Here is a 27,612-nt window from a genome sequence, read left to right as displayed (position 1 = left end):
ACCCTACCCATCCGCCAGCCTAGCCCGTGGGGTACGTTATATTATAAGTGTGTATTACCTGCTTATCCTTAATAGCTATACCGTGTCCGCCGGGCTCGTGCACGGCTCGGGCTCGTGCACGAATTTCAGACATCTCAAACTCACAAAAAAGATTATAACGTGTTTCACAAGCGAGCGCCGCACCCAACTGAGCGCCGCACTTTCAACAACAGAACGCCTGCGCAGCGCTATATCACAACACAACACAAATAAATAATTGTTTACAGGCCTAGATAGTATTATTTAGAAGCTTTACTATTATCTATGTCCTCTATTTCTACCTTGCAAGTATAGGAATTATGTCTAATCTTACTATAATGCCTAAAGTATTGTCTAACACGCACCCTCTTTACAGGTATCTTACCCTTACTATAACCCCTACCCTCCTTTTTAGTAATTAAGTTAGCTACTTTACTAACTATAAGGGTCTCCTCTACGCGTGTATATTATTGCTTATAGGTCTTACACTTTATAGACACTTCTACAGTGTCTTAAAGGCAGCCTATTTCCTCCTGCATTAACACTATATTATAAGCTATCTACTAAGCGCCCTTTGCTAACTATTTAACCTACTTATCTAATAAACTTGCTAGAGACCCTTAATAGATTTAAATCTTCTTTTAAATTAGAGTTAACTGCTCCTCTACTTTGTAAGCAGTGTGTGGTGTCTTTAGCTCCTAGGCAATATTGCTAGGTTTTAGTGGCGTTAGCGTGCATAGGCGCATATTAAGCTTTAATAACACCACCTCTAGGTTGTGTAGGACTAGCCTAGCACCTCTAAAGCCTACGCGAATGTTCTCTCTAGTAAACGCCTTACTAAACACTAATTTAAAGGCTAGCAGGAAGGTTTCCTTGTTAATATAGTAGATGCAACTGCGTGCTAAGGCCGAAACCTTATCGCTATACAGGCGCTTTAGTGGCGAGAAGCAGGCGACGTTAAGTGGCTGCAACAGGTGCGACAAGTGCAGGGGCATACAGAGAGTAATTATCTTCTTCTCTCTGCAGAGATCTTAAAAAGCTACTAAGCAGTAGCTCTTATAGCTATTAATAATAAGTAGCTAGTAGACCCTAACTAGCTTTGCATGCGTATTAAAGTAGTAGAGCTAGGTAAGCGCTAGATTATTATTAGTCTAGCTAGTAGGACTAATATTAATAACCTAGTCCTATAGGAGGTCCTTAGTAAACTAGTTAGAGATAAGAACCTTGCCTGTAAGGATAAGGAATAGTAGGATAACCTTCCCTATTAACCTAACGCCTTGTACTAGGGTAACCTACTTATAATTACTAGGTTAGATCTTCTTCTACTTCCTAGGCTTCTCTAAGCCTGTTACTACTAGCTATAACAAGATCTTGCTAATTAGGAAGCTAGACTTATTAAAGTTGTACACATCCTTGTCTATAATACTATACTTCGCCTTTATAGACTGAACAAGCGTGAACTAGGGCTAGATAACTGCTAGGTCCTTGCAGGCAGCCCGCTGGCGATTGTATAGGCGGGTCCACTGCTTCTAGAGCTCTGGTGTACGCTTTACTAAGTTGTTAACCTAGTTCTTGCCAACAGGCTTTGCGCTGCGCTCTCTTAGCAGTTTATCTGCCATATCTTGTACGTCTGCTTTTAAGGAGGGTAGGCCACACGCAGATTCTTTAAGTATACATAGTATAACTGCCTCCTCTTCTAGCTTTGTAAGGCGCTTTGCATTTAGCTTGCAGTCGCGTTAAGAGCGTATTCTGTTGCATTAGTATTAGATTATTTGTTTAGGCACTTTATAGACTTTCTTAGCGCGTTAGATACTTTAAATTTAGTTTCTTAAGATATTAGATATAGCAAGCTGTACATCAGCTTCAGTATAGAGTGTAGGAGCTTGTTGTGGTTGAGACATTACGCGCTGTTGTTGCGCCGGCGTTCTGGCAGCGAGAGTGCGGCGCTTGGTTGGGTGCGGCGCTCGCTTGTGAAACACGTTATAAGTTAATAACAAGCATAAATTATAACGTACCCCACGGGCGAACGACTCAACGGGCGAGCGACTCACTTTTGCCAAGCCCACACCAAACCTCACCCCATTATGGCCTCTATCAGCCCACTTCGGCGCTGCGCAGGGTAGAACAACCTGTAATATTACTTAGAAACTACTTCTACATTATTCTTGCATATTTGCGTGTTATGTCTAGTCTTGTTGCACTATCTACAGCGCCTTTAGGTTAGCTTAGCCCTATCAGCGCGCACTTACTTCTTTACCTTCTTCCTATTACTACACGCCCTAAACTCCTTTAGAGTTGTTAATTATAGGCTATCCTTAACTATTAGGGTCCCTTCTACCTAGACTTACTTTCTCTTGTGCAATTTCTAGCGTGTAGTAGCCTTGTTAGCTGTTTTAAGCTTAGTAATCTGTTTCTCTGTAAGCACAAGCTTGTGCGTGACTATTACTGCGCCCTTAATATAATGCTTAAGCGCGCTTATTGTAGAATTTAGTAAGCTACCCTAGTATTTCTAGAACTTGTCTTAAATTAGAGTAGATTATAACCTAAATTCTAGGGTATTGCTTAGGGTTTGTAACTGCTAGGGCTCTTTATTAATAGGGAGTTGTAGTGATAGAGTGTGCAGCTTTATATTAAGGCTGCTTATAACCTATTCTAGGTTAAACAGAACTAGTCTAGCGCCTTAGAACCCTCCCTAGATATTACTAGTAGTAATTACAGCGTTGTAGGCGCGTATAAAGTATGGCAGGAACTTAGTCTTTGTAATGTGGTTAATCTAGCAGCGCATAAGGTTGTTAGCTTAGCGCCTATACGCCTGCTTTAAAGGGGCAAAACAGCCTACATTAAGCAGCTGTAGAAGGTGTAATAAGTGTGGAGGCATACATAAGGTAATAATCTTGTTATTCCTGCAGTATTGCTAGAATTTAAGTAAGTTATAGCTCTTATAACTGTTAATAACTAGCAGACAGTAGGTCCTAATAGTACACTCCTTTGTATACGCGTTAAAGTGCTTTAACCACTCTAGACTAAGCTTATTAGTAGTCTAGCTATTCTTAGAGACTATAATAACCTAGTCTTAGGGCAGACCCTCCTCTTTATACTAGGAAGAGAGGTAATATCGCGCCTTGAAGATAATAAAGGGTGGTATGGCCTAGCCTGCCCTATTAATGCCCTAGATGACTGTTGTCTACTCCTAGTTGCCCTGTTAAATAGACTTTAGCTGTCTACAACACTCTGAGCCTGTAACAACTGCTCCTGTGGATATCTAGCCTATTATAAAGCCTGTCTTGTTAAAGTTGTACATGTCTTTATCTAGGATGCTATACTTGGCTTTAGTATTCTCTACAAGCTAGAACTAGCCCTGTATAATCTCTAGATCCTCACAGAGGGCTTGCTTGTAGTTGTACTTGCAATTAAACCTCACTTTAAGCTCTAGTTAACGCTTAACAAACGTACTAGGCTAGTTTACGCTAACATAGCCTAGATTGCGCTTAGCGCGCAAAGAATTGGCCATATCAGCTATAGCTGCAAGCTAAGGGGGAAATCCTCGCGCAGCTAGCTGAAGGATGTGATTAACAATCACCTGCTCCTTATTCTTGTCTAGGTTCTGTAAGTTAGGTGCAGAATTAGCGCGTGAAGGTTGTCCAGCGTGTTGTTTGTTTAGTGTAGCTTGAGGAACCTTATAGATAGCTGCAGCGCGCTGCTTAGAGAGATTCGCGTCTTGTTTGAGAGCCTGGAGCGCAAGCTGTATCTGACGTTCTTTTGACGCGTCTAAGTGGTGTTGTTAAGAAGGCATTGGTGTAGGAAGGGTGGTTTGGTGGGGGCTTGGCAAAAGTGAGTCGCTCGCCCGTTGAGTCGTTCGCCCGTGGGGTACGTTAAGTCTTTATATAAGTGTTAAAGTACTTTAGCTACTCTACTTCTAGCTTATTATTTATCTAGCTATTTTTACTAACTTTAATTACCTAGTTATATAGGATCTCTACTTCCTTATACTAGGTAGATAGATAATACTAGCTAGCAAAGATAAGGAATAGTAGTACTAACTAGCTAGTAATATTAATTGTAGTAATTAACGTCACCTACTTGTAATTGCCTAGCTAAATAGCCTTTAGCTAACCTCTCCTCTCTAACCCTGTTATAATTAGCTAGGATATAATCTTGCCTATTATAAAGCCTGCCTTATTAAAGTTGTAGATGTTATTATTGTATATGCTGTACCTAGCCTTTGTCTGCTCTATAAGCTTAAACTATAGACTAATTAGGGCTAGATCCTTGCATAGAGCTCTCTGTCTATTGTACGCTTAATTAAAACGTGTTGTGAGACTGTCTGTACGCTTAACAAAGGTAGATAGCTAGTTAACTCCTACACATCCTCTGCTGCGCGCAGTGAGCAGCTTATCAGCCATATCACGTACAGCTGCGTACGTAGGCGCAAATCCACGTTAGTCTAGATCCAATATATAGCAGATAATCACCTGCTCCTCTGGCTTAGTAAGCTTCTTTAAGTTAGGCTAGTAATTGCATTAGGCAGGTATACTAGCGCGTTGGCGGCGGATTGTTCGTTCAGACACGCTAAAGATAGTAGCAGCCCTGCAATTGCTCTGTATTTGATGGGAACTGATAGAGGAGATAGTAAGCTGAACGTCTGCTTCATTTGAAGCTAATAGAGTAGCGCTGCGTTGAGCCATTGTACGTTGAGATGAGAGAGATGCGCAAGTTTGGTGGGGTGCGGCGCTCGCCCGTGTGCGGCGCTCGCCTGTGGAATACGTTATGGGTGATTTTCGAAATACCATGTAACTTACATCATGTGATTTAGCGCGCGGAAGATGCGGACAATGTCAATGTTGCTGTCTCAGCCAAATTTAGCGTTTAATGACAAATGAGCTGGCTGCTGCTCCTTCTAGGATAATTGAAGCTTGATATTATTAGTATCTTGACTTTTTGTAGTGTTGTGATGCCTACAAGAAGGTCAACTTAGCAGAAAATCAATAAGCCAGCACCCAAATTAACACAGGAGGCACCCACACCTACAACACCAGCAGCATCTAGTAAGCGTCAGCGCATTGTAACTCAGCCATTTGAACAAGGCGTCAACCTGATTACTCCGCCCTCAACAGTGAGGCAACCTTCACAGCGACCCTCTGCCAGCCAAGCCAGTGAGGCTGAGATGTTATTTGTGCGCGAGGACTCTCCTGTTGGAGGTGAGGATAATAACAATGCCAGACAAGATAATAAGGCTAATCTGAACCTAGAGGTTGACGCAGATGCTGAGGCCTTTGGTGACGCTGATGGAGAGGCTGTTGTTGAGGTTGTGGCGGCTGGGAGGTCGCTAGTTGGAGCCTTCTTAGAGGAGGAGCATAAGGTACTTGCCACAGTGAGGTACTGCGTGTCTTACAGCAATATTAAGAAGAATCCTATCCACTCTGCAGCTAATACCTTCGCTGATTACAAGGTTAATTAGCTTACTATGATAGGCCTCTGGCAGTGGGTTGACGAGGTAATTAACAGCTAGGTCACCTAGCGCGTTAACGTCTAACTAGTCTTATTGTTAGCAGAACTGTGGCATGGCAGAGGTACTAATAAGCGCGACAGACCTGTAAAACGCCTTTAGAGAGGCTCACTTCTGGACGTAAAAGCGCTGAAGGACCTCGCGCGATTGATTGATGTTAACACCAGCAAGAGGCTTTGCATAGACGTCAACCTGTACCTTGCCAGAGACCCCATACCCGCGTCTAACGGTGTCGTGCCGCTACCTCCCCGCTCATCGCAGCCGCGAGCTCGCACCGCGACGGTGATACAAGAAGAGGCGTTGGAGGATGTTGTTGCTGCCAATCTCATTGGACAGGGAGCCACGCTCGCTGTGAGGGATACCTGGCAGTGTGAGGATAAAGAGTGTGCTAACTGGACTTAGACTTGCTGGCGGCCGCGTAGTGGCTTACCTGACAAGACGCACTATCCTGTTAATCCAAATATTATCACGATGTGGGCAAAGGCTGTCAACCAGCAACAGTGTACCATCTCTGAGCCCAACAATCACATCAAATCCGCCATAATGAGAGCTCGCGAGCGTAGTGAGATTGATAAAGTGCGCAAGCAGCAGCAGCAGCACGTTGGCGGGTGTGGTGGTGGAGGTGTACTGGATGAGGTGCGAGAGCTCCAAAAATCTGTTCTCATGGCTCAATTGACTCAACTTTCTGGCGGCTTGGCAGCCAATCAGCTAGCTGGCTGGTAGCTATTTGAGTATAAGTTTTGGGCAGAGATTATAGCTCATACTAACAACTTTCTGGAGTACTTCAAGGCTAAATAGGACGTAGAAGGAGCTGAAGATAGCATCTAGAAGATCAGAGATACTGTTATACGTGACGGCCACATCAACATTAACATGTTAATTTAGGGTCGATTGGAATATCTTAAGATGAGATGAACATCTCAACGGTATGGCAGCTTGAGACCCAGACTAGCCAGCTGTCTGCGTTGCAGCCGATCTCTTCGACTTAATCGTCGGCGTGAAACCTGGTCAAATTAGTCTCATCAATCGCTAACTGGGCCTCAACTCGCGAGTGCTTACCTTGTATACCCACGCAATAGTCGTTGTAGCGCTGCATGCCCGAACAAGTATCGTGACATGCGCAAGGCTTGCACTAGGCGCACACGCTACCCAGATGCTATCACGATGAGCAGGCTACAGCAGTTCCTTCGCGAGGTGGCGCAACACGCCGTGAATGTGGTGTCGCATTGGTCATGTTGATTTTGATAAATAGTGATATCGGAATCGTAGAGACCGTTACCGCCAGATCTGAGACCGCCATTGATCCATTGTTCTAAGTCCGAAGATGTTGTCCAAACACATGTACACGGTGTTCGCACTTGCGATCCAGGCATCGTCCGTAGCGGCATATTTGGAGCCACCTCTGACCACTGCAGCCGCGGACACAGTATCAGACTGCTCCAATTGGCATGTTGTAGCCTCTGGGGATACTTGCGATTCCATTGCAAAGGGCTGGTACATCTCCACGGACAATCTCAGGTCTTATGTAAGTCATGAACACCTGAAATAGGCGCAGTTTTAACCATCTCAGAACCCGTCGCTTGAAGTGGATTGAACTGCAGTGAGGTGCATCTTTCTCAACTCTTGCATGCAAAGCTAGTGTCACCGGTGTCCGATTTGATCAACCCACAACTTGTTTGCAACATAGAATCACTTGGAATCAGCCTGCGCATACCATGTAAACTAGTAATTTACCTTCCTAGCTTCGTGTTATATTAACTTTTCGCGTATGTGGACCGAACAAACTCATTCCCCTCGAGGGTTTCGCTCCGCCAACTCCATTACCTGGGCTATTTCCTCTGGCGTTCGTTCGGCAACAGATGCCCGGGCTTTGGAACGATTACTTATGCATTCCATCATGGCCGCGTGTTTTCTTTCGCTCTGCGCCCTCTCTTCAATACTAACATCTTCCATCGCCGTGTACTTGGTGGATGGCGACGAGTCAATTGCGTGACCATACCATGTACCCTGAAAATCTACTATGGGGCCCTGCGACGAAAGATGCCTTACGCGTAGATGATGAAGTTGCGGCGCTTTCGTCAGTATGTCGATGTACCGGTGTTGATTCCACGCATTTCCTGAACGGGCATGATAAAGGTCTAGTTCGCGCAGACTGTGGCCTTGCAATGCCAATATCGTCGAGAGACAATCAGGTATGAAATCCCATGTGAGTCGCAATTTCTCCAGCGCCGGGATGCTGCGGAGAAACTCTTCGAAGATGGGTATTGTCCGTGTCGGCTCGTGCATATCGTGCTGTTTCTCAGCGGAGATGAAAACAGCCAGAGAATGAGTCGCGGGACATGGCCAGCCAGCGAAAGAAACGGAAGCATCGATGTGAGAGGATGATCTCCAAAGTCCAGGACGGGAAGTTGAGTCCAGTCCATGCACCGGCGCCACATGTCCAACTGTTGCTCCGAATACACATAGCGTGTTGAACCGCCCCAGCCCCACTCTTCCAATGCGGGAAACCGATCTCCATCTTGCCAATGGAAGTTCAACGGGCCATTCTCCCAGTCCTGGATGCCGAGGCCAGAGACGGCGCTCCCGTAGAAGTATTTATCTACGTTCTCGAGAGCCAGATGTAGCACTTTGATACTGCTGCCTTGCATCAGACAGCGTTTCAGTATCTGGAGTTCGCTACTGCCTTTGACGACTGGGCAGACGCCGACCAAGTCAAAGTAAACATTCATCCGTAGCGAGTGCAGTTGCGGTGATGATAGCAAAAGTCGATCCAGAGGTTTCCTTTCTCGCAAGCAATTCGTCACATGTAGGCGAGCGGTTGCATGGGTGGTGTGGAAAACATCGAGGACGAGTTCGGGAACAGGAATGTTAGTGTCCCAGCTGGAATTTGTGAGCATATGGTAAATTCACCAGGAATTTCAGTCGTACCTCAGCGATTGCAAGTTGATCAAGCGAGCCAGAACCTTGCCAAGGACGGGGGCGATTATGGAATCGAAAACATCTTGCCGGAGCGTGCCAATCTGGAGATGTCGCACATGCTGCGCAATTGGGCTTTTCCCATCCAGTAGGCACTGCACTAAGCCCTTGGTGGCTCGTCGCAACCTAAAGTCTTCCTGGTGCATCTTACCTGGTACGTTATTGTGCCTTAGATTATTGACTTTTGCTAGTAAAACTGAGTGATCAGCTCATCTGTGAGGTACGTTGATCAATGTTGTAAATCCCGTTAGCTTCCTCTTGTACGATTAATTTAGGATGCCAATGTCTATCTGTTTAGTCGGATTTTGACGCCAATCACAGCCCATTGAATCTTTGCATCCGCAATCTCAATCGCGCAGTACCTCACTCTTCGCTCTGCTCACAGCTATTATCTGCCTGTTGCAGCTAGTGTGGACCTAAGGTAGACTTTTGCCCTATCTATGTAGACAAATGAAACTGAGGAGCAAGTGCTAGCCCTGCTTTGTGGGAACGATGATATATTCACTTAGAGTCTCATGTCTCATATCCACGTATCACGCACCAACCAGCAGGATCCGGATACTAATCAAACTCGCGCATGAACTGTTCAAAGCCAAGGATGCTTGCTGCATCACGGTCAACTATAGGACCATCGTGCGGCGATGCTGAGGCTTGCCCAGGTCCTTCGCTCCCAGACTCAATCTGCAGCGTAGGAAGACAATTAGTCGGGCAAGTTTCGGAACGCACAACGAAACTTTTGCGTGACGACAGAAATCTTTATATGTCATCAGACTTGGTGTAATCCATGATATCGACAGTCGACAGCGAGCCAACCTGCGTTGATAATCCATTTGACGAAGAACCACTCCTGTATCCTTGAGTACTTGGGCGAATCACTGAGCTTGATTTGCTGCTTGCAGTCTCTGAGCTCGGAGATTGCAAGTTGTGACCATCATTCAGAATATTCGTAGAGGAGCCTACCGAAGCACAGTTTAGTTTCGGTGCACGCCGCGTTCCTTGATGTAAACGAGTGACAGTGGGATGCAGCTGCTCGATCTCATCAGCCAACCAATTACAGTAATCTAGGTCGGCTGAAAGAGCACTCTCTTCGGCAAGATTGGTAAGAAGACCCAGGGCTCTACCAAAAACGGCTCTGTGGCTGCGATTAGGCATATCGAAGGGAAGCGAGAGGGTTGCACCTCCCATAAGGCTCAGTGGATCCTGAATATCTGCGAGTATGATATCGCAAGCTGCAGAGCGATTGATCTCCTCGTCTGCGGAAGTTTATGCAGAGATGTCCGACGGTCTTCGTGGTGCTTCCGCTTCAGCCACTGATTGGCAACAGGAAAGAGTGTCAAGTTGGAGCTCGATTGGAGGAAGCACAACGCAAAGTGACTGCTTACGTTCTTTGCATTCGGCATCGGTCAACCAAACATTCTGCCCGACGTCTGTGTAGTGTCAGTGAAAGTATATTATATCGTAACAGACTTCACTTACATGGATTCGGTTTTCAAAGCGCACCTGGATATCATGCCAGATAGAGCCGTGCCCACTGTGCGAGACTCCCATTAAGCCTGTGTCTTAAATTCACACGGTCTCATTTTATGTCTTTCCAATCGTTCCTTGTCAAAATAATCTTCCTTGCAACGTCCACCTCGTTCGAGAAAGTGTATCAGACCGAGGTGGTCTCTCCTTCGGCCGGGTTTAAGGTGTTCGTGGCGGAGCTTTGATACATGACAGGCGCTAAAGCCACCATAAGGGCATTCGGCCAATGTCCCATGCATAAGGTGGTGTTTGTAAATGATACAGTCTAACTTTATCGAGGTGTCGCTTGTTGTGTCATCCGCTTGCTTGACTTGAACGTTGCCTTTGTTGTCTCTCGCGGAGCAAACAGCCTTTCTGACGCGTTTCAATTTATCCGGAGCGATGCTGCAAGAGTTGCTGTGTTTCCTTGTTGGCCTCGCGCCTGTTCGCAACCCATCCTTCGTATGAGCTTTCTGTCCCGCAGAGTGAACTATTTCCGATGGGTCAATGCCTTGTAACTGTACATTTTGACGAAAGAGCTCGAGCACTGGAGCGAACCAACCGTAAGTCTCAGATCTAATAATTGTGTTAGTTTGGGTCTCCGCCCTCTCGGACAAGAACTAACCTTCGACTCTTCGAGACGTCAAGAATTCCTCTCCAACGATTGAAGAACCTCGTCCAAAGCTGCAAGTGTATTCGAGGCTCAAGCTGCGCACTCAGTAGGACAATCAAAAGATGGATGGAAGGTGGCAAGACCCGTGTATCATTCATAAGAATGCACGACCCTAGTCGAGCTTTTGCGGGAAGATTGCTTGTGGCAGTTGAGGTGGACCCGGGCTTATTGCCAATGGATTGTGCTACCGTTCTTGCCACCGGAACTGGTATCTATCTACTTAGTTGGATTTTAACGCTAATGCGTCTCTTACAGTCTGCTAAATCTCTGCATCTGCAATCTTAATCACGTTATACTTTTCATACTCCTTTAGCCTCATTCTTCGCCCTGCCCACAATCAGGTTGGCACATCTCCAGACTGCCCAACTACGACAGTCTCGGAAACAGAAGGCCAGGAAACACTCATCTATGACTACCATTCCTCATCACCTCCTCAAAAGCCCTAATTGGTGGTCTTTGAAGTCGGGGCCTGGGGGGAAGTGGACTGGGTGGCCTAGGCGGATGAGGCCTTCGGCAATGGTGGCGATCATTTCCATGTGGCTTGCGAGGCCACGGTTAGACTTGGTATGGAGGTAGCGAAGTGTCCATCACTCACCTAAGGGCTGGAGTGGAAGCCGTGGCAATCGGGGTTCTGCAACGTGGCAAGTGTGAAGTATATCTGCTAGGTAGCAAGACCGATAGGATGGTTGAGTATTAGGTATACAGGAGGGCAAGAAGCGACAGGAGCCATGCTAGTAAGAACGATCGAGACGGCAAGACGACTGGCTAGAAGGACGGACGCAAAAGATAGTTCGCCGAGATGTCCAAAGTCGAATTTCCCGTTGTTGACGGGTCGGCCTTATGTATACAGGACTTAGGCTGACATGAAAGGGCGCAGAAGAGATAAAGCAAGATAGTACATGGCGGGCGTAGTACTGACATTCTGCCCGTGCGATGTCAGCTTACAGACCAAAGCTTGTTTTGGTGTAGACGTGAACCTAAATCTACGCAAGACACATGTGGCCATCATGAGAAATTGCAGAAAGCCCATCCAAGTGCGCCTGGGATCGTTACGGTAGAGGAATTGACACCCGCGAGAAGAAGATGGAAGGAGTACTCAACACTCAATTCGAATACCATCTACAGATACGCATCATCTTCCTGTCACAATCTCCTCGTTCTTCGTCGCTGTCTTCTGCTTGGCCGCTTCATCCCTCATCTCCTGCTTGATCCTGCTGATGGTGCCTGCACCGCCGTAGATAAGGGCCGTATAGACCTGGGCCACGCTTGCGCCAGCGTCGAGGATCTGGCGTGCCTGGCGACCGTTTGTAATACCACCAGTTGCGAAGATGACCTTGCGCGGTGCATTGGGTGCAGGAGCCGAGTCTGGTGTGGAGTTGATGGTGACGCTCGGGGCGGATTCGGAGAGGTCGTCAAAAGCTGATGAGGGAGCGGGTGTGTCGAGGTCGATGGTCGTCTTTGTCATCGAAGATGAATCTGTAGATTCGGGCTTTGCACTGGCGGACGGAGGCAGTTGCTTTGGCCCAGCGTCGAGCGCCTTCCTGTACTTGCTGACCAATGCGAGGGTGCGCTCAAACATCTGTGGTCCAGAGTATCCTCCTTGCTCCAGAAGAATCTTTGCTTCGTGGGCAGGAAGTTGATAACCTGCGGGAAGAGGGTCAGGCCTCTTCTTCGTCGTGTTACCAACGATGACGCCGTCGACACCGGAGTCCCAGACAGCCTCGACGATGCCGGAAATCTGCTCTTCTGAATCTTCGTCAGGGCTGACCTTCACCATGATGGCAGGCTTGGTCTTTCGGTCAAGCTTGACAACTGCACCCACGACACCGGTCAATAGCCGTGTGAGGGGTTCGGCGTTCTGCAGCGTGCGGAGTCCAGGTGTGTTGGGCGATGAGACATTAACGACGAGAATGTCAGCGTACTTGCCAACGTGTTCGACCGCAGTCGCATAGTCGCGCACGACAGCATCGATGTCGTTCTCAGATGTGGTCTTGTTCTTGGCGACCTGTACGGCCATGAGCCTGCCCTGCTTCAGCGAGCCGGGAGGAACGCCAGCCTCGCCGTTGAGCACTGCTCGTTCCGCCTCTTCACCAAGACCGAAGCCCTCGTAATACGCAAACTCCCTGACACGCTGGCGTAACCTCTGCGCAACGGCCTCGGCGCCCTCGGAGTTGAACCCGTAGCGGTTGATGAGCGCATTCTGGCTGGGCAGCCTGAAGACACGCGGCTTTGGATTCCCTTCTTGTGGGAGCAGTGTGATAGCTCCGACCTCGACCAGACCTGCACCCATCTCCAGCAGCGGCGTAGGGACCTCTGCGCCCTTGTCGATGCCAGCTGATGTCCCAATTGGGTTGGCCAGAGTGTGCCCAAAGACCTCCACCGCGAGGTCGCCCTTGGTGTCGGCGTCGCCTCGCTCTCTAGGGTTCAGGCCGAAGCTGTGGAGAGCTGCAAGCATGCGGGTACCGGCATGGTGCGCGTCTTCGCCGTCGGGGTAGATCTGGCGCAGAGCGGGTACGACAAGCCATTCATGGATGCTCGATCGGGTGTCGGTGGCGTAAAGGTAGCCGAAGGAGAGGCCGGCTGCGAGAAGCGTGCCGTAGACAAAGTTCTTTGTGCGTGTGCCTGCTGACCGAACGTTCTTTGCGGCTTCGTTGGCGGCTATCGTCGCAGATCGTGTGGGATGCGAGAAGGGTCGTTGGGGCAGACGAGCAGGCGCGATTGACGGTCGCACGCGTAGAGCACGCATCGTTGCGGCCGATTTCATCGTAGCAAGCTTGAGCTACAGCTCGGTCGATTGGTGCTGGCAGCGCAATTGCTGGGTGAAGATGTTGAAAGCGTGAGTTGTTGCGGAAACAGCCGCGCTGGTCTCGCTTGGCAAGAACATCTTGGGGTCGCAGTCAGAACTTCGATCTCTCTCCCTGAGCGGTCTCTGCTCCCGTCTACATTCTGCACGTCTGTTGGAGCACTCCGAGAGCCAGGTGCTCCATGTATATCCAAAGCACGATTCGATATTGCGGAAGCGTACAGTAGATCTTGCTCGATGCGAAATCATTCATATGAAATCGAAAGCCATTGGACTGCTTAGAACATCTGATTTTTGTCACATGCGACCTACTTGGACAACCATGCTTTCTGCTACCCGGGAGTCTTCTGTTCGGTTTAGAAATGCTTTAAATCTTCTCAAACCGAGGTCGTCGTTCAAGTTGGCGCCGTTGGCACCTGACCAAAGACGGAAGGCTCGCTGATGGTTCGGGGGTCCGGATCTGATCTATGCCGAGGATGGTGTTCTGTAAGCCCAGGTGTCAGTGTCACAGTCGCCCTTCAGTCAAGGTTCACCCTATTCAACTCCGGTCTCGCGAACTTTTTCCGTATACATCTGACGCTTTCATCCTCGGGAATATCCTACTATCTCCCTGCTGTCGCTTGAAGATCGCTGATTCCCTACTCTGGTTGCTTTGGGTGGTGCTGTCATCCTGAAACCCGCTTCTCACGCGCCTCTGCAACGTCTGAGACGGACACGCAACTACCGCAGCAAAGGCCTGAGGACGGCGAACTGGTCACTCCTGTCGACTAGTGTCTGAAACCCTTGAGCCTGAACAACAGCTGTCACATCGCTATCACTGCCACTCCGGATAAGCTCGGGGTCCCACACAAGTGTCGGCCAGCACGAGCCGTCGACTGATAGTAATACCAAAAAATCGACCGAGCGTGCACGTACGGAATTGTCAAGATGCCTGAGTTTTTCGGTCTGCCACGCGAGTTGCGAGACATGATTTATACATCTGTCATCACGTGGTCACTTCCACAGCCTCGCCGTGAGGATACAGAAGATCACAGATGGCGCCTAATCCTAGAACCCCGGAGCATACACTCCGGCGAATTCGGCTGTTCGTACTCCACAGATACAATTCCAGGCACATGTGCCAACTTGCTCGCATGTAATCGCCAGGTCAACCTTGAGCTTACACAGGCAATCGAAAGAGCTAAGAGGCAAGGACATTTGGTAGCCAAGCTTGACTGTATCTCTGTGGATGAAAGCAAGCATGCCTTTTCATGGCTTTCATTGCCCATCGTAACGAACAAGCCAACCGAACATGGAGGAAAGGCCAACGTCTTAGCATCCTGGGCGGATCGTATACTTCACACACCGCAGAGGATGCTGAATCTAAGTATCAGCAGTAGAAGCCCAAATCCTGGCCGTTCTATCTCAACCACCATCTTGGAGAATATGAGGATCGATGTCCGCATATACGGCAACCGCACTGCGAAGTGGTCGTCGAATCGGTGCCCACCGGAGCGCACATCTTGGGCAGTTTGCGCGGCACTAAAACGGCTCTTCGATGGCGACACGCTTATGCGTCCCATTAATGCTACGACTTCCCCGGGTCCTTCCTCGAATAATATAATTATTGACGAGTTGATCCTCAACGTGGTCTCACCAAATACGCCCAAGAACTTGTGGCTGCCCGAGGACTACCCACTTGATGTTGCGACCTATGGAGTGGTGCATCCACGGACGGTGGCTAAAGAGCTTCTGGACATGTGGAACATCATTTGGACTTGTGAAGAGTTCAAGGGCGCCCACTACCACATACTGCTAGAGCGGATCAAGAGAGTAAAGATCTGCCTTGACGGAGAAACCTGGCGGGTCAGAGAGCTTGGAATGGAGCTGGAGCGAGGACAAGCAGAGCGAAGAAGGATCGCCATGAGGGGTATTTGGTAGATTCTGGCATCGTGTATGGTGCTGCTATTTTGTAGACAAAGACTCAGGCGTGTAGAGCGTCGGTTGAGGTTCAAATAGCGTTCGGGTAGGACGGTTCAAACGGCAGTCTCATCCAGTACCACCGCTGTACCCCACACTTCTAGAAGGAGTTGACCCAGAATTGTATGGAAAACCCTTGTCGTCTATCGATCTGGGGTAACTCAAGCCTTTGAGTCAGAAACGATGGTCGCGTTTGTTCTGACCTCTACGCCACAGACACTCCTCCCTTGCACCAGCAATATTGACCACTGGATCAAATATCTGCTCTTGCACACGACAGTCACACCGATAATAATATCAGCAAGCATATTTGCGCATTTACTTTCTTTCTTCTTTCCTCCGCTCTTTCGTCACACGCTCTGGGCTCGCCCTACCACACACCGCTCCTACGGTACATGTCTCTGCCTCACCGCGGATCAATGACATTTGTCAATCTATTTCGATCGATACTGCGGCCACCAAGCTGCACCTTAACCGTTAAAAACTTCCAAGCTATAATGTCCGGCTGCATGCGCTACAGTACGGTGACCGACTCGAGTGTTCCTGAGTCGGCTACGCTTAGGCTTAATTGTCCGCCCTCTTCAAGCCGCCATGTGGCAGACCTCATTCTGGATGTCGACTCCGACGCCCCCCGATCCATATGGAAATATTGTCTAGGTGGCTGCCGAAGATGGAATTGTTAAATTTCGCTGCAATCGTTCCTATTCGCTGCAATTATGCCAGGGGTGATCTTGGAGGCGCGGCACCGGCTCGGCCCTGCACGAGACTGTTGGCGTCCTGATCGTTTTTGGAACTCGAGACGGAGTCACCTCTTGGCCGTCAACAATGCAATGACCACGCGTCGCCGTCTGCATTTTTGTGCGCGATGTGGGCTCGGTCCGTATGTGCGCGATCGATCTCCGATGCGTCCGCCGGTCGTTCTGCTGTGGGAATCGTAACAACTTGCGCGGCCACTGCGGTGGTGACATGTGTGCCGCATTTTGCACGCTGACAAGCCAAGGCCGCAGAAATGCCAAAGGAGCGTTTCATGAAACATGTGCTGCACCAAAGGGACACCCGCGCATGCCGCCCGTGAATGGTCAGTCGGTGGCTGAGGGATCCACATGCCATTGGCCAGACGTCTGTTACGCAACGCCTTGCTCAGGGGCAAGTCGGCTTGTGTGCAGGGGCAGCATACGGAGTCGCCGTTTGACTGGTGGCTGCGCGAGTCTGACACCGAAGCGGGAGCCCCCGTGGCGTGGTTGTCGGGCATTTTACGAGGCGAGGGATTTTGTGCAGGGTGGTTTTATAAATAAGGAGTGACGAGGCCCGCGAGATCTCCAATTGGAACGCGCCGTCCTCGACTTTCCTTAGTCGTGTGTCTTTCATATTCTTTAACTCTTCATCACGTTCACTGCTACCTAATCGCCAGCAACAAACACTTTTTGATCCGACGTCACCGCATACAAGCTCATTGCTACCTCATCACACTTGCTACCACTGCCGGACAGTGACCACTACTTCTGATTACACCCACACTCGCAATGGCGGCATCATCTGTATCGACGGGTGCCGAAACCCTCAAACCCAGCAACATTGAAATTCCTACCACGGGCAGCACCGCTGCAGCGGAGGATGAAGGTCCCACATCACCGCGTTCATGGCGACATCGAACAGTCACATACCAACCTCCTTCGCGTATTCAGACAACAGGCAGTCTCGATGCCGAGGATTACTTCGTGAGTTTCTGGCTAGCACAAAACAGAAGGATCGTACTGACGCCCTAAGGTCGGCCCTCGTGATATGGCCAAGCACTCGAAGTGGCCCTTCTTCATGCGCATGCACGGTTCCGTGCTGCCAAAGATGCTTATTCCCCTCATCGTCGTCACCCTTTGGTCTACCTTGATTACTTGCCTCTCGAAGTTCCTACACCACCCTCTGAATGTCAGCAGCTTGTTGCTCACCGTTCTCGGTTTCGTTGTCGGTCTCGCGATCTCTTTCCGCACTAGTTCCGCCTATGAGCGATACATGGAGGGCAGAAAATACTGGAGTCAAATTCAACTTGTGAGTCAGAACTTGGCCCGTACCATCTGGATCCACACCGAAGAGCGTGAGGGCGAGTTGGGCAAGCACGATCTCCTGGCCAAGCTGTAAGGTTTTCCAATGCGTCAATGTCGCATCCTCTAACTTAGGATAGTACCGCATTGAATCTTCTTAACGCATACGCATGTGCCATCAAGCACAGACTCCGATTTGAGCCTGGTATTGACTACCCTGACCTCAAGGAGCGCATTGAGTACCTCGATACATTCGCCAAGGCTGCTGAAGTCGACATCCCTAAGGCTCGCGAGTACAGCAAGCTGAAGTCTACCGGAGAATTCCTGGGCGTCACCTTCGCTGAGTCGAACCCCCGCAAGAGGATTAAGCGCTCCAAGAAGCCTCTCGGCAACCTGCCTCTTGAGATTTTGAACCACTTCTCTACGTACGTTCACAGCATCATCAGCAACGAGACCCTCAAGATCGGTCTCTACCAAAACCAAGCTAGTAAGTGCAGATCGAACAGCATTTGTATACCTCGAGAGTTAACGCAGAACAGTCACTGGTGTTGTCGCTCTCAATGAATGCCTTGTCGGTCTCGACCGTGTGCTCAACACTCCCCTTCCCATCGCCTACTCCATTGCCATCTCCCAGATCACCTGGGTCTACGTCATGGTCCTGCCCTTCCAGCTCTTCGCCTCGCTCGAATGGATCACCATCCCCGGAACCATCTTCGCCGCGTACATCATCCTCGGTCTCTCAGCCATCGGTCGCGAAATCGAGAACCCCTTTGGCCACGACGTCAACGATCTGCCACTCGAGGCTTTCTGCGAAGAGTTGGAGATGGACATCGATTGCATCACTGCACAGCCTGCGCCCGTCCCTGCCGAGTTCATGACCCGCGAGGGCAACATGCCCATCTGGCCGCTCAGCTACAAGAGCTTCAGCGGCTGGGCGGCGCGCAGCAAGCAGGACGTTCGCGACGCGCTGCTGACCAAGACCAAGGCGGATATGCAGGTCAGGAGGAGCTTTGCCATCGCGCGGACCGAGAGCAACGATGAGAAGGCGAGCCATAACGTGCAGCAGCTGCACCAGGATGCGCAGGCGTAAGCGGCAACGAGATGAGTGCGGTAGATTGTACGAGGGCATGGAGCGCCGATCAGTCTTTCTCTCTTTTCTGCGTGCATAGCGATGGGTAATGGCGTTTTCGGTTGCCCTGATTTCCTCTTCTCTTTGCGGAGATCCTCCGGCAGAGTCCTGTTATATTATCATAGTGGCGGTTGTGCCTATGTGCATGCGCTCGCATTAGACTCGGTAAAAGTTGTCAATTACTTCGCATGTCGTTTTCGTTATCATTGCTGTTTTCCATCCATGCCTGCTGCATTATCATTCTATTCCGTGTCCGCCCTGACGCCATAGCTTCTGTCCACCCGTATGCCTTGCTGAGGGCGAGCAATTCCTGCCTAGCTGTCATTGTCACCAAAACAGCATCTCGCGTCAGCGCCAGCATAACCTTCCAAAATACGTGTCTCACTTCTCCTGTCTTTTTCCACATCATTTGAGTGCATGATCGCGAGGCCAAAGGCTGCCCCATGCCAACGTGGCCATGATCCGTAGTCGCTACGAAGAATGGCTGGTCTGTGTCGGCACATAGGTGGTGGTACGTTGAACGCACCGCAGGAACATACGATCGAAACAAGCATTGCCCAATCGTCTGAAACCCATACTCCTCGAGCTAGCCAAACCCGGAATCTCAACACTGTTGTGAAAATGTCGAATGGAGGTAAAAACAGCGTTACTGTGGCAAGTGAAGCAGAAGTCGCACCGGTCATGATTGCAGGCATCAGCTTGAATGTGCGCTGCTTTGAAGAGTTCGAGTGTTCGAGCCCCAAGAAGAATGAGCTGTTGACAACTCTCCTGTTCGAAGAGATGGAAACCAACATGGACAGCTCACGTATGTTGATGAGGCAGCGACTGTCGCTCGCATGATATGTGGGAGTGTGAGTGCGTGAATGACGGGGAGTTGTGTTAGTGCGACGGGTGAGGGTGTGATGACGAGATTATAACATAGTTTGGAGGAAGGAAGCTGCAGGCATGACTTCATCTGCAAGTGTGATCTTGGGCCGACAACTACTACTACCGAGTCATACATTCAGTATCTCGTCGCCCGCTTACGCCTTCTGTCTCCGACTCTCGATGAAATCCACAAAGTCAAAGAAGCTCTTCTTGTAGTTTCTAACCTGCGTCGTGCGATTCACAGTCTGAATACCAAAATGTTGATTGAAGTCACCAAATTCCCAGTTATCTGCAAAGCTCCAAGCAAACGCTCCAATAAACTGCACACCATCTTCCCAGATCGCTTTCAACCCCTCGTTCAAGTAATACTGATAGTACTGACTCCTCGGGCTATCGAACAATTGGTCCTTCAACTCCTTCTCTGCCTCACCGAACAATGGTGTACCAAACTCGGTAACAGCAATAGGAGCTTTGAACGTGTTCCACAAGTAGTTGAGATATGAGCGGAAGTATGTAGGCGTAGTGTACACGTATGTCTGGCTGCGGTAGCCGATGTTCCACTGAGTGTCGTGTACTGTTGTACTTTGGGTGACGCAGTAGGGACGCAGTGGGTGTGTGATGTTCGCAGCGCACTCGGCAATCGAACTGTTCGGTGGTGGGCTGACGACTGTAGCAGTGTATGGTTGAATGGAGAAGAAGTCTGCGGTTCCGTTGATGTAGGCGAGATCTGAGGCAGTCAGAGGCACGTAGTCGGCAACCGTCATCTTGTAAGAATCTGGATAATCGATACCCAAGAAGATAGGGTTTGCGAATGTGGCGAGCTGGAGCGAGTTGAAGTGATTGGCAGCGTCGACGTCAGCTGGAACTCCAGGGTCGCGAGGAACTCCGAAGTTGTTATTGAATGTGATTGAGACCTTTCCTGTACCCTTGATCTCCTCATGGTAGAAGTGGTAGAGACGAGCATGGGCCTTGATGATCGTGTTGATGGATTTGCCGTTCTTCGCGCCGATGAATGGCTCATTGAAGGTCCAGAAGATTGGAACCCGATCGGCAAAGTGCGTCATGACGATCTTGGCATAATTGACGAAGGCGTCTTCATACGATACATTTTCGTAGGAATTCTGGAAGCCCGCATCCACATAGCCAATGCCACCGGTATTGGGAGTGAGAAGAGTGTCCGAGATGTTCAAGTAGAACTGAAGTGGAGAGTCGGTATGAAGTAGCATAATTGCTGGCAGCATGCCCTTTTCCAAGATGAAGTTGATGAGGTCGTCATAGTGGTCCAGACCTTGCTTGTTGACAGGCGTTCCGGGCAGCACAAATGGTAAGATGCGTGACCATGGTATTGAGAATCGGTAGTATTTGATCCCCATCGAAGCAATCCGTTCAATGTCTTGCTTGTACAGGTAGTAATTCTCGTTCGTGATCAGATTTGGCGCAGATCCGGGATTAACGAGGTAAGATACGTCGGTGTACGCTGGAGTTCGCCCTTCGTCCGCAATTGCGCCCTCAATTTGGGTCGCACTGCCCGCCTACATTATGATCAGCTTCTACACATCGCAAGAAAGTAGCGTTTTACGTACAACTCCCATCATGAAGTCCTTTGGAAAGGTGTAGCATTCTCGAGGTGCGAGATATTCGGGTGGAGGGAGGATGAGCTCGCTAGTAGGAATTGTTGTAGGTTCTACTGTAGTCGAGTAGATGCCGCGCGTGAAGTTAGTCCACGACACTGTGGTCCAGAGAGCTGTCCACGAAGCGTTGCCATATGGCACTCCGGTGTCTGTAGCTGTTGCATTCGAAGAGGGGTCCCAATTGCCCCATTGCGTCGTTGTCAGACTGGGTACGAGGCTACTCAATGATGCGTAGGGGGGTGCATATGTCGTGGTAATCGTCGGCGCTGGCCGAGAGGTTGCCGTTCGAACTGTCTCAGTTTGCGTGAAGCTGAACTCGCGGAATGAGTACATCGGGGTGGCTGTCGCATAGCTCCTATTCGCAGCGCATTGAGGCCGTGACGATGGTCCATTGACTGGGATGTAGACCTGCTGAGCAACGGCAACGCTGCCAGCAACAAGCACAGACACAAGCTTCATGGTGGCGGATACTGTATTGGCAATTGCTTGTAAGCCTGATGCCCATTCATCTTATAGATTTTACAATGCCGGGATTTGCAGGAAATGTAATTATTCGGTACATCTTACCACGATGCTGTTAAGTCAGTCAGGAACTGGTTAAGCGCTTGTCGTATAGCTCTAAAGATACCTAAGGGTACGATAGGTTTGTGGGGATGTAGTGCGGGGAAGAACTTCTGACAACGCGGGTCGGCTATTGTGAGCGGCTCCGGCCTGTGAGAATTTGATGATCCTCATCTTCACGGTAATACTTTGGTCAGACGATGTGCAAAGACTGCTATTTAAGCGGGGCCGACGTAGCATTAGTCTCCGCTGGATGTAACGACGCCCGACGACCGCGTATAACGATAACCGGATGTCGAAGTGCGCGGCCTTCAAGAACCTGCTATGTAATGTCCTCCTACACAGATCCTCCGGCTCATCACCGAAGACCGAGATCTCCAAGCCTGCTTCTTTGGGCTGTACCGCCACCGAGGATAGTACGCTGGGGTACTGCTAGTACCATTGTTGCTCGTAGCAAGGCCGCCGATGATGGTTCCTGAATCTTATCAGTGACAGTCTATCGAGTCCCCAAGACCACACACAATATCGGCACTCGCAGTGCCGATAGCGATGATTCACTTAGATCTTCAGACTGGAGCGGCTTCGAAGCTGTAGTGCGAATCCTCGGTAGCTTCAATGCTCAAACGGATCGGTAGCGCACACTACGGGGTGGGCAATGATACAACGTTGACCTCCAGTGCTGTATAGTTGCGCTTGTCAACTGCCTTCACGCGCCATCGCAGGTGTAATTTAAGATTGTCGTCGGTACCGAGATTGATGGTACTCAGATCCACATGTTGTGTCTAAGTTAGGAAGACGCTCATGCCAGCCAATGCATTCGCTTGCGTAGGCTGGGAAAAACAGATCTACGCTATAGTCGAGAGTCGTAGCGGTCTACTTGCGTGCGATGAAATCGAGATCAACTTCCGCTACTTTGTAGACGGCGTCAGCAGTCAGATTGACTCTCAAGGGCAAGATGCGCAGACTGTTTGGATGTTCTGGTGGCGAGATGGCGAACAGTGGTATCTCAGACGGCCTCCGGAACAGCAATTTCCTAGGCGGTGGTGAGCCCAGCGCAAAGTTGATTTTTTCACCTTCGTCAGCGAATGGTCCATTGCCCTTGATACGCACGTAGATTGGTCGTAGAGGCCCTGAATGCTTACCACGAGCCTGGTTGATGACTGGCCATTAACCTTTTCCCCAGTTCATGGGCATCAATGCAATTTCCTGACCATTGAGTAAATATCCTATGCAGGATCCCACCAATTAGCAAGTGTAAAAGCCCACCACGTCGGCGTTCTTGTTCGTCAAGAACGGATTCCCAGAATACCCTTCATACAATCCTCAGATGTCCTTAGATCGGGCAAGCGTTGCGGTATGATTTAGCTCAGTGCCACCTTCTCTGATCAAGAGATAGCAGTGGTTATCTTTCTTTTACATCTGAGGTTCTTCCGGGTTGCGATCTCCTGTCCTCTTGCACACGTTAAAGGGCTTAGTGGCTGTGCCTGTCTCGATATTAATAGCGTCTATAATGATCTTTTCATAGTCATCCTAGAAGATGTACGGGTCAATGTCACTCACAGTGTTCTCGGTCACGATGGAGTTGCTCTAATCGTCTTCAAGAGGGTTCTCTGTAGTGGAAAGGAGGACCTTAGGAGCCTAATCATTCCACTGAATGTATGATGTGATTAGGTAGAAAGTCCTATCTCGGTAGTGGACTGTCGCTGCCCAAACACTTTCTATATGCTGACCTGGGTTGAGCAGTTCTATCAGCTGGCTCAGACGAGTAAGGGCATAACTGACGAGCCTCCAATTGGTACTGTAGCGACGTCAGCACAAGTTTTTAACAGTTAGAATCACCCTGCAGATATTTATTCGCATATATTGACACTCCAAGAAATATCAGAGAAGAGAATGTCGTGCAGAAGAAGCTATTGCCGAACTCCCTTGACAAACGTGCAGCTTGGGTCTGAGTTCCGTCCCGGCAAAATCTGGTTTCTTTAGGTACCGTGTTAGGTCAACCAACGCCCGCTATTTACCCGCAAAATCTGCCTTTTTTCTAAGACTTTACCTAAGAATAACAACTTCTTAATAAAAAGAGATATAAAAAAACTCCTAATACTACATATTTACTGCTTTACAAGCTTTATGACCTCTATATAGAAACCTTTTTAAAAAATCCTTACTTAAGATTTTTAGGTCTAAAGTAACGTACTCCACAAGCATGCCGGTCACCCAAGTGTACCGGTCACTTTTGCCAAGACCACACCAACACTATAACTACTTTGCAGTACTATAGTACACAGCAGCATTCTACTATGCTACACAGTATATTGTACTAATCTATAGTACTTTACGCATCTTTCTTACAAGTTATTCTGTTGTGCCCTGTCTTACCACATGCGCCACAGCGCCTTAAAGACTAAGTGCTCCTATTAACGCATAACCTCTTCTTTGCCTTCTTCCTATCACTACAGGCCTTAAACTCCTTTAGAGTAGTTAGCAATACTCCCTTAGCAAAGGTTAGAGTCCCTTCTTGCTGCACTTGCTTCCTTTTGTGTGATTTACAACGTGTAGCGGCCTTATTGGCTGCCTGTAGGTCAGCAACCTAGTTGCGCACTAAAACTAGTAAATGCGCCATTAGCTCTGCGCCTTTAGTAAGCTAATTAAGAGTGTTAACTATAGATATTAGTAAGCTATTAGCGTGTCTCTAAATCCTCTCTTAAATTAGCTTTAATTAAGACCTAAATTCTAGGGTGTTGCTTAGTATTTTAGACTCCTACGTACTATTGTCTATAGTAGGTAGTATTAGCGTGCGCAGCTGTACTTTAAGCTTTAATAGCACAGCCTCTAGGTTAATTAGGACTAGGCTAGCACCTCTAAATCCTCCCTAGATGTTACTCTCTGTAATTAAGGCGTTAAAAGCTGCTTTAAAGCATAGCAAGAACTCAAGTTTAGTAATACGTGTAATCTTGCTGCGCATTAGCTGCTTAGCTTGGCGGCTATAGGCCTTCTTTAATAGAGAAAAACAGCCTACGTTAAGTGGCTGTAGTAGGTGCGACAAGTGTAGAGGCATACACAGGGTAATAATCTTATATTCCTCGCAGTACTGGTGGAATTTAATTAAGTTATAGCTCTTGTGGCTGTCTAGAATAAGCAGCTAATAGCTACTAACAGTGCGCGCCTTTATGTGCTTATTAAAGTGCTTTAACTACTTTACTCTAAGCTTGTTATTAGTCTAGCTATTATTAGAGATATTAAGAATCTAGTTGTTAGGTATACTAGGCTCCTTATACTAGGTAGAGAGGTGGTGCTTGCTAGAGAAGATAATAAAGGGTAGGATAGACTAGCCCTTTGCGTAGATGCCTTAGATGATGCTAGTCTACTCTTAGTTGCCCTGCTGCACTGCCTTTAGTCTCCCTCAACGCTTAGAGCCTGTAACAACAGCTCCTATTAATATAACGCCTATTATAAAGCTAGATTTATTAAAGTTGTAGGTGTCTTTATCTTGTATACTATACTTAGCTTTAGTATTCTCTACTAGTTAGAACTAGTCCCTAATTACCTTAGGATCCTTACACAGAGCTATCTTATAGTTATACTTATAATTAAATTTAACTTTAAGCTCTAGCTAATGTTTAACAAAGTTAGCAGCCTAGTTCTTGCTAATGTAGGGCTAGTGGCGCTCAGCAAGTAGAGAATTAGCTATATCCTCGACATCAGCAAGCCAGGGCGAGTATCCTTGCTCGTCTAGCCTCAACACGTGCTGGACAATTACCTCCTCTTTATTCTTTGTAAGATTTATAGTATTAGGTGTGTAGTCGCAGCGTGGGGTGGCTCTAGCAAGTTAGTCACTAAGCGTGCTTTGAGAGACGTTGTAGATTGCTGCAGCGCGTTGCTGAGAGAGCGTCGCGTCTTGTTGGATAGCCTGGAGAGCAAGCTGTATGTCTGCTTCATTAGAGAGCTTTTTCATGTTGCTGCGTTAAGGCATTGTTAGTAGAGTGAAGTTTGGTGTAGTCTTGGCAAAAGTGACCGGTACACTTGGGTGACCGGCATGCTTGTGGAGTACGTTAGTAAAAGTAAGGTTGATAAAATTTTCTAAAACTTTTATACATTAACGTACCTCACGGGCAAGTCGGACAACGGGCGAGTTGGACACTTTTGCCAAGCCCCTACTAAACCCCCCTTCCTACACTAATGTCTCCTTAACAACACTAATTAGACGTGTCAAAGGAAGCTTAGATACAGCTTGCGCTCTAGGCTCTTAAACAAGACGCGACTCTATCCCTGCAACGCGCTGCTGCTATTTACAGGGTTCTTTGAAGCACACTAAGCGACCAACGCGCTAGACAACCTTCACAAGCTAATTCTATGGCTAACTTGCAGAAGCTGGATAACAACAAGGAGAGGGTGATTGTTAAACATGTTCTTAAGCTAGTTGCCTAAGGATTTCCCCCTTAGCTCTTAACGTACCTCACGGGCTAGGCTGGCGGATGGGTAGGGTATGCTTTTTTACGTTTTAGCTTAACGTACCTCACGGGCTTGTGGATCACCCGGGCTCGTGGATCACTTTTGCCAAGCCCCCACCAAAACCACCCCATTCTGGCGCAAAATAGCCCACTTTGGCCCTGTATAGTACAAAGCAAGATGCAATATCATTCAGAGTCTACTTCTACTACCTTCTAGCAGGTACGCGCATTATGCCCAGTCTCTTTGCACTGTGTACACCATTGTTGAGATAGTTCACCTACTTCAGCGCGCACCCGCCTCTTTAGCTTCTTCCCATTACTACGCGCCCCAAAGTCCTTAAGAGCAGCTAAACAAGCCCCATCCTCAACTGTTAAGGTCCCCTCTGCTTAAACCTGCTTTCTTTTGTGCAATCTACGTCGCGTAGCAGCCTTATTTGCTGCTTGAAGCTCTGCAATCTCCTTTTGCGCCAACACTAGCTTGTGCGCGATAATTACTGCTCCCTTTAAGACCTTCTTAAAAGCCTCTACTATAGACGTTGGTGAGCTATCTACATGCCTCTGAATCCTTGCCTTCACAAGCGTTAATTGCAATCCTAATTTAAGGGTATTGCTTAGGGTTTGCAACTGCCAGGGCTTATTACTAGGGAGTAGTAGTAATAGAGTACGTAGCTGGACATCAAGCGCTATTATAACCTGTTCTAGGTTAAATAGGACTAATCCAGCGCCTCAAAACCCTCCTTAGATATTACTAGGAGTAATTACTGCATTATAGGCGCGTATAAAGCATGGTAAGAACTCAAGCTTTGTGATGTAGGTAATCTAGTTGCGCATGAGATTCTCAGCTTGGCGGCCATACGCTGTCTTCAAAGGCGAGAAACACCCCACATCAAGAGGCTGCAGGAGGTGTGATGAGTGTAGAGGCATGCAGATAGTGATAATCTTGTTCTCCTTGCAGTATTCCTAGAAAGCGAGCAAGTCATGGCTCTCATAGCCGTCAATTGCGAGCAGTTAGTAGCTGCTAACTACTCTCTTCTTTGTATGCTTATTAAAGTGCTTTAACCACTGCAGGCTAAGCTTATTTGTTGTCCAGCTGTTCTTAGATACTGCGATAACCTAATTGTGAGGTAGATCCCCCTCCTTGTACCAGGCAGAGAGGTGATGGCGGCCCTTAAAGATAATGAAGGGTGGAATAGCCCACCCTGTCGCGTTAATGCCCTAGATGACTGTTGTCCACTCTCTGTTGCCTTGCTACACTACCTTTAGCCGTCCTCGTCTCTCTAAAGCTGTAACAACTAAACTAGTAGATATCTAGCCTATTATGAAGCTAGCCTTGTTAAAGTTGAACGTATCTTCATCCAGGATGCTATACTTAGCTTTAATGTTGGCTGCTAGGCTAAACTAGCCTTATATAATCTTAGGATCCTCGCAGAGGGCTCTCTTGTAGTCGTATTTGCGATTAAACTTTGTTGTGAGCTCAGGGCGGCCTTTGACAAACGTACTGG

The 27,612-nt window shown here is 48.4% G+C and overlaps 8 protein-coding genes across 8 annotated transcripts; 3 read left to right on the top strand and 5 right to left on the bottom strand.

Annotated features, from left to right (window-relative positions):
• Positions 1-5,182: 5,182 nt before the first annotated feature.
• M421DRAFT_8072 (uncharacterized protein) lies at positions 5,183-6,247 on the top strand (the record flags this gene model as incomplete). The annotated part of the gene is made up of 4 exons (XM_033597515.1): positions 5,183-5,216; positions 5,268-5,377; positions 5,627-5,875; positions 5,927-6,247. 4 exons carry the CDS (start codon positions 5,183-5,185, stop codon positions 6,245-6,247), a joined length of 714 nt encoding a protein of 237 aa, XP_033445445.1.
• A 1,040-nt stretch (positions 6,248-7,287) lies between these two features.
• On the bottom strand, positions 7,288-8,655 carry M421DRAFT_400189 (uncharacterized protein). Its single transcript, XM_033590194.1, has 2 exons — positions 8,453-8,655; positions 7,288-8,404 (listed from the first exon to the last, which is right to left on the bottom strand). The coding sequence occupies exons 1-2, from the start codon at positions 8,644-8,646 to the stop codon at positions 7,663-7,665; spliced, it is 936 nt and encodes a 311-aa protein (XP_033445444.1). The 5' UTR covers positions 8,647-8,655; the 3' UTR covers positions 7,288-7,662.
• A 601-nt stretch (positions 8,656-9,256) lies between these two features.
• On the bottom strand, positions 9,257-10,048 carry M421DRAFT_400187 (uncharacterized protein; the record flags this gene model as incomplete). The annotated part of the gene is made up of 3 exons (XM_033590193.1): positions 9,257-9,753; positions 9,883-9,916; positions 9,977-10,048. 3 exons carry the CDS (start codon positions 10,046-10,048, stop codon positions 9,257-9,259), a joined length of 603 nt encoding a protein of 200 aa, XP_033445443.1.
• A 1,289-nt stretch (positions 10,049-11,337) lies between these two features.
• Positions 11,338-13,691, bottom strand: M421DRAFT_423976 (FMN-linked oxidoreductase). The gene has a single exon (XM_033593614.1). The coding sequence runs from the start codon at positions 13,420-13,422 to the stop codon at positions 11,809-11,811; it is 1,614 nt and encodes a 537-aa protein (XP_033445442.1). The 5' UTR covers positions 13,423-13,691; the 3' UTR covers positions 11,338-11,808.
• Positions 13,692-14,406: 715 nt separating this feature from the next.
• On the top strand, positions 14,407-15,399 carry M421DRAFT_70608 (uncharacterized protein; the record flags this gene model as incomplete). The annotated part of the gene is made up of 1 exon (XM_033596723.1): positions 14,407-15,399. One exon carries the CDS (start codon positions 14,407-14,409, stop codon positions 15,397-15,399), a length of 993 nt encoding a protein of 330 aa, XP_033445441.1.
• A 1,367-nt stretch (positions 15,400-16,766) lies between these two features.
• Positions 16,767-18,956, top strand: M421DRAFT_423974 (UPF0187-domain-containing protein). The gene is made up of 4 exons (XM_033593613.1): positions 16,767-17,156; positions 17,206-17,567; positions 17,615-17,961; positions 18,014-18,956. The coding sequence occupies exons 1-4, from the start codon at positions 16,962-16,964 to the stop codon at positions 18,562-18,564; spliced, it is 1,455 nt and encodes a 484-aa protein (XP_033445440.1). The 5' UTR covers positions 16,767-16,961; the 3' UTR covers positions 18,565-18,956.
• Positions 18,957-19,571: 615 nt separating this feature from the next.
• M421DRAFT_423973 (glycoside hydrolase family 1 protein) lies at positions 19,572-21,692 on the bottom strand. The gene is made up of 3 exons (XM_033593612.1): positions 21,669-21,692; positions 21,054-21,571; positions 19,572-21,002 (listed from the first exon to the last, which is right to left on the bottom strand). Exons 2-3 carry the CDS (start codon positions 21,558-21,560, stop codon positions 19,626-19,628), a joined length of 1,884 nt encoding a protein of 627 aa, XP_033445439.1. The 5' UTR covers positions 21,561-21,571; positions 21,669-21,692; the 3' UTR covers positions 19,572-19,625.
• Positions 21,693-22,535: 843 nt separating this feature from the next.
• M421DRAFT_400176 (uncharacterized protein) lies at positions 22,536-22,829 on the bottom strand (the record flags this gene model as incomplete). Its single annotated transcript, XM_033590192.1, has 1 exon — positions 22,536-22,829. A coding segment is annotated over one exon (294 nt), but the record flags the coding sequence as incomplete, so codon positions are not given.
• Positions 22,830-27,612: the final 4,783 nt, after the last annotated feature.

The sequence above is a fragment of the Didymella exigua genome, assembly GCF_010094145.1.
Source record: "Didymella exigua CBS 183.55 unplaced genomic scaffold M421scaffold_31, whole genome shotgun sequence".
Taxonomy (NCBI): domain Eukaryota; kingdom Fungi; phylum Ascomycota; class Dothideomycetes; order Pleosporales; family Didymellaceae; genus Didymella; species Didymella exigua.
Note: the sequence above shows the minus strand (reverse complement) of the source record. Positions and strands in the feature narration are given on the sequence as shown.

Coding starts and splice junctions, on each gene's coding strand:
- M421DRAFT_400189 (XM_033590194.1), bottom strand. CDS start 8,646: ATGCACCAGGAAGACTTTAGGTTGCGACGAGCCACCAAGGGCTTAGTG. Junction 8,405..8,452: donor ATCAACTTGCAATCGCTGAG/GTACGACTGAAA, acceptor CACAAATTCCAG/CTGGGACACTAACATTCCTG.
- M421DRAFT_423976 (XM_033593614.1), bottom strand. CDS start 13,422: ATGCGTGCTCTACGCGTGCGACCGTCAATCGCGCCTGCTCGTCTGCCC.
- M421DRAFT_423974 (XM_033593613.1), top strand. CDS start 16,962: ATGGCGGCATCATCTGTATCGACGGGTGCCGAAACCCTCAAACCCAGC. Junction 17,157..17,205: donor TCGATGCCGAGGATTACTTC/GTGAGTTTCTGG, acceptor TGACGCCCTAAG/GTCGGCCCTCGTGATATGGC. Junction 17,962..18,013: donor TCTCTACCAAAACCAAGCTA/GTAAGTGCAGAT, acceptor AACGCAGAACAG/TCACTGGTGTTGTCGCTCTC.
- M421DRAFT_423973 (XM_033593612.1), bottom strand. CDS start 21,560: ATGAAGCTTGTGTCTGTGCTTGTTGCTGGCAGCGTTGCCGTTGCTCAG. Junction 21,003..21,053: donor AGGACTTCATGATGGGAGTT/GTACGTAAAACG, acceptor ATCATAATGTAG/GCGGGCAGTGCGACCCAAAT.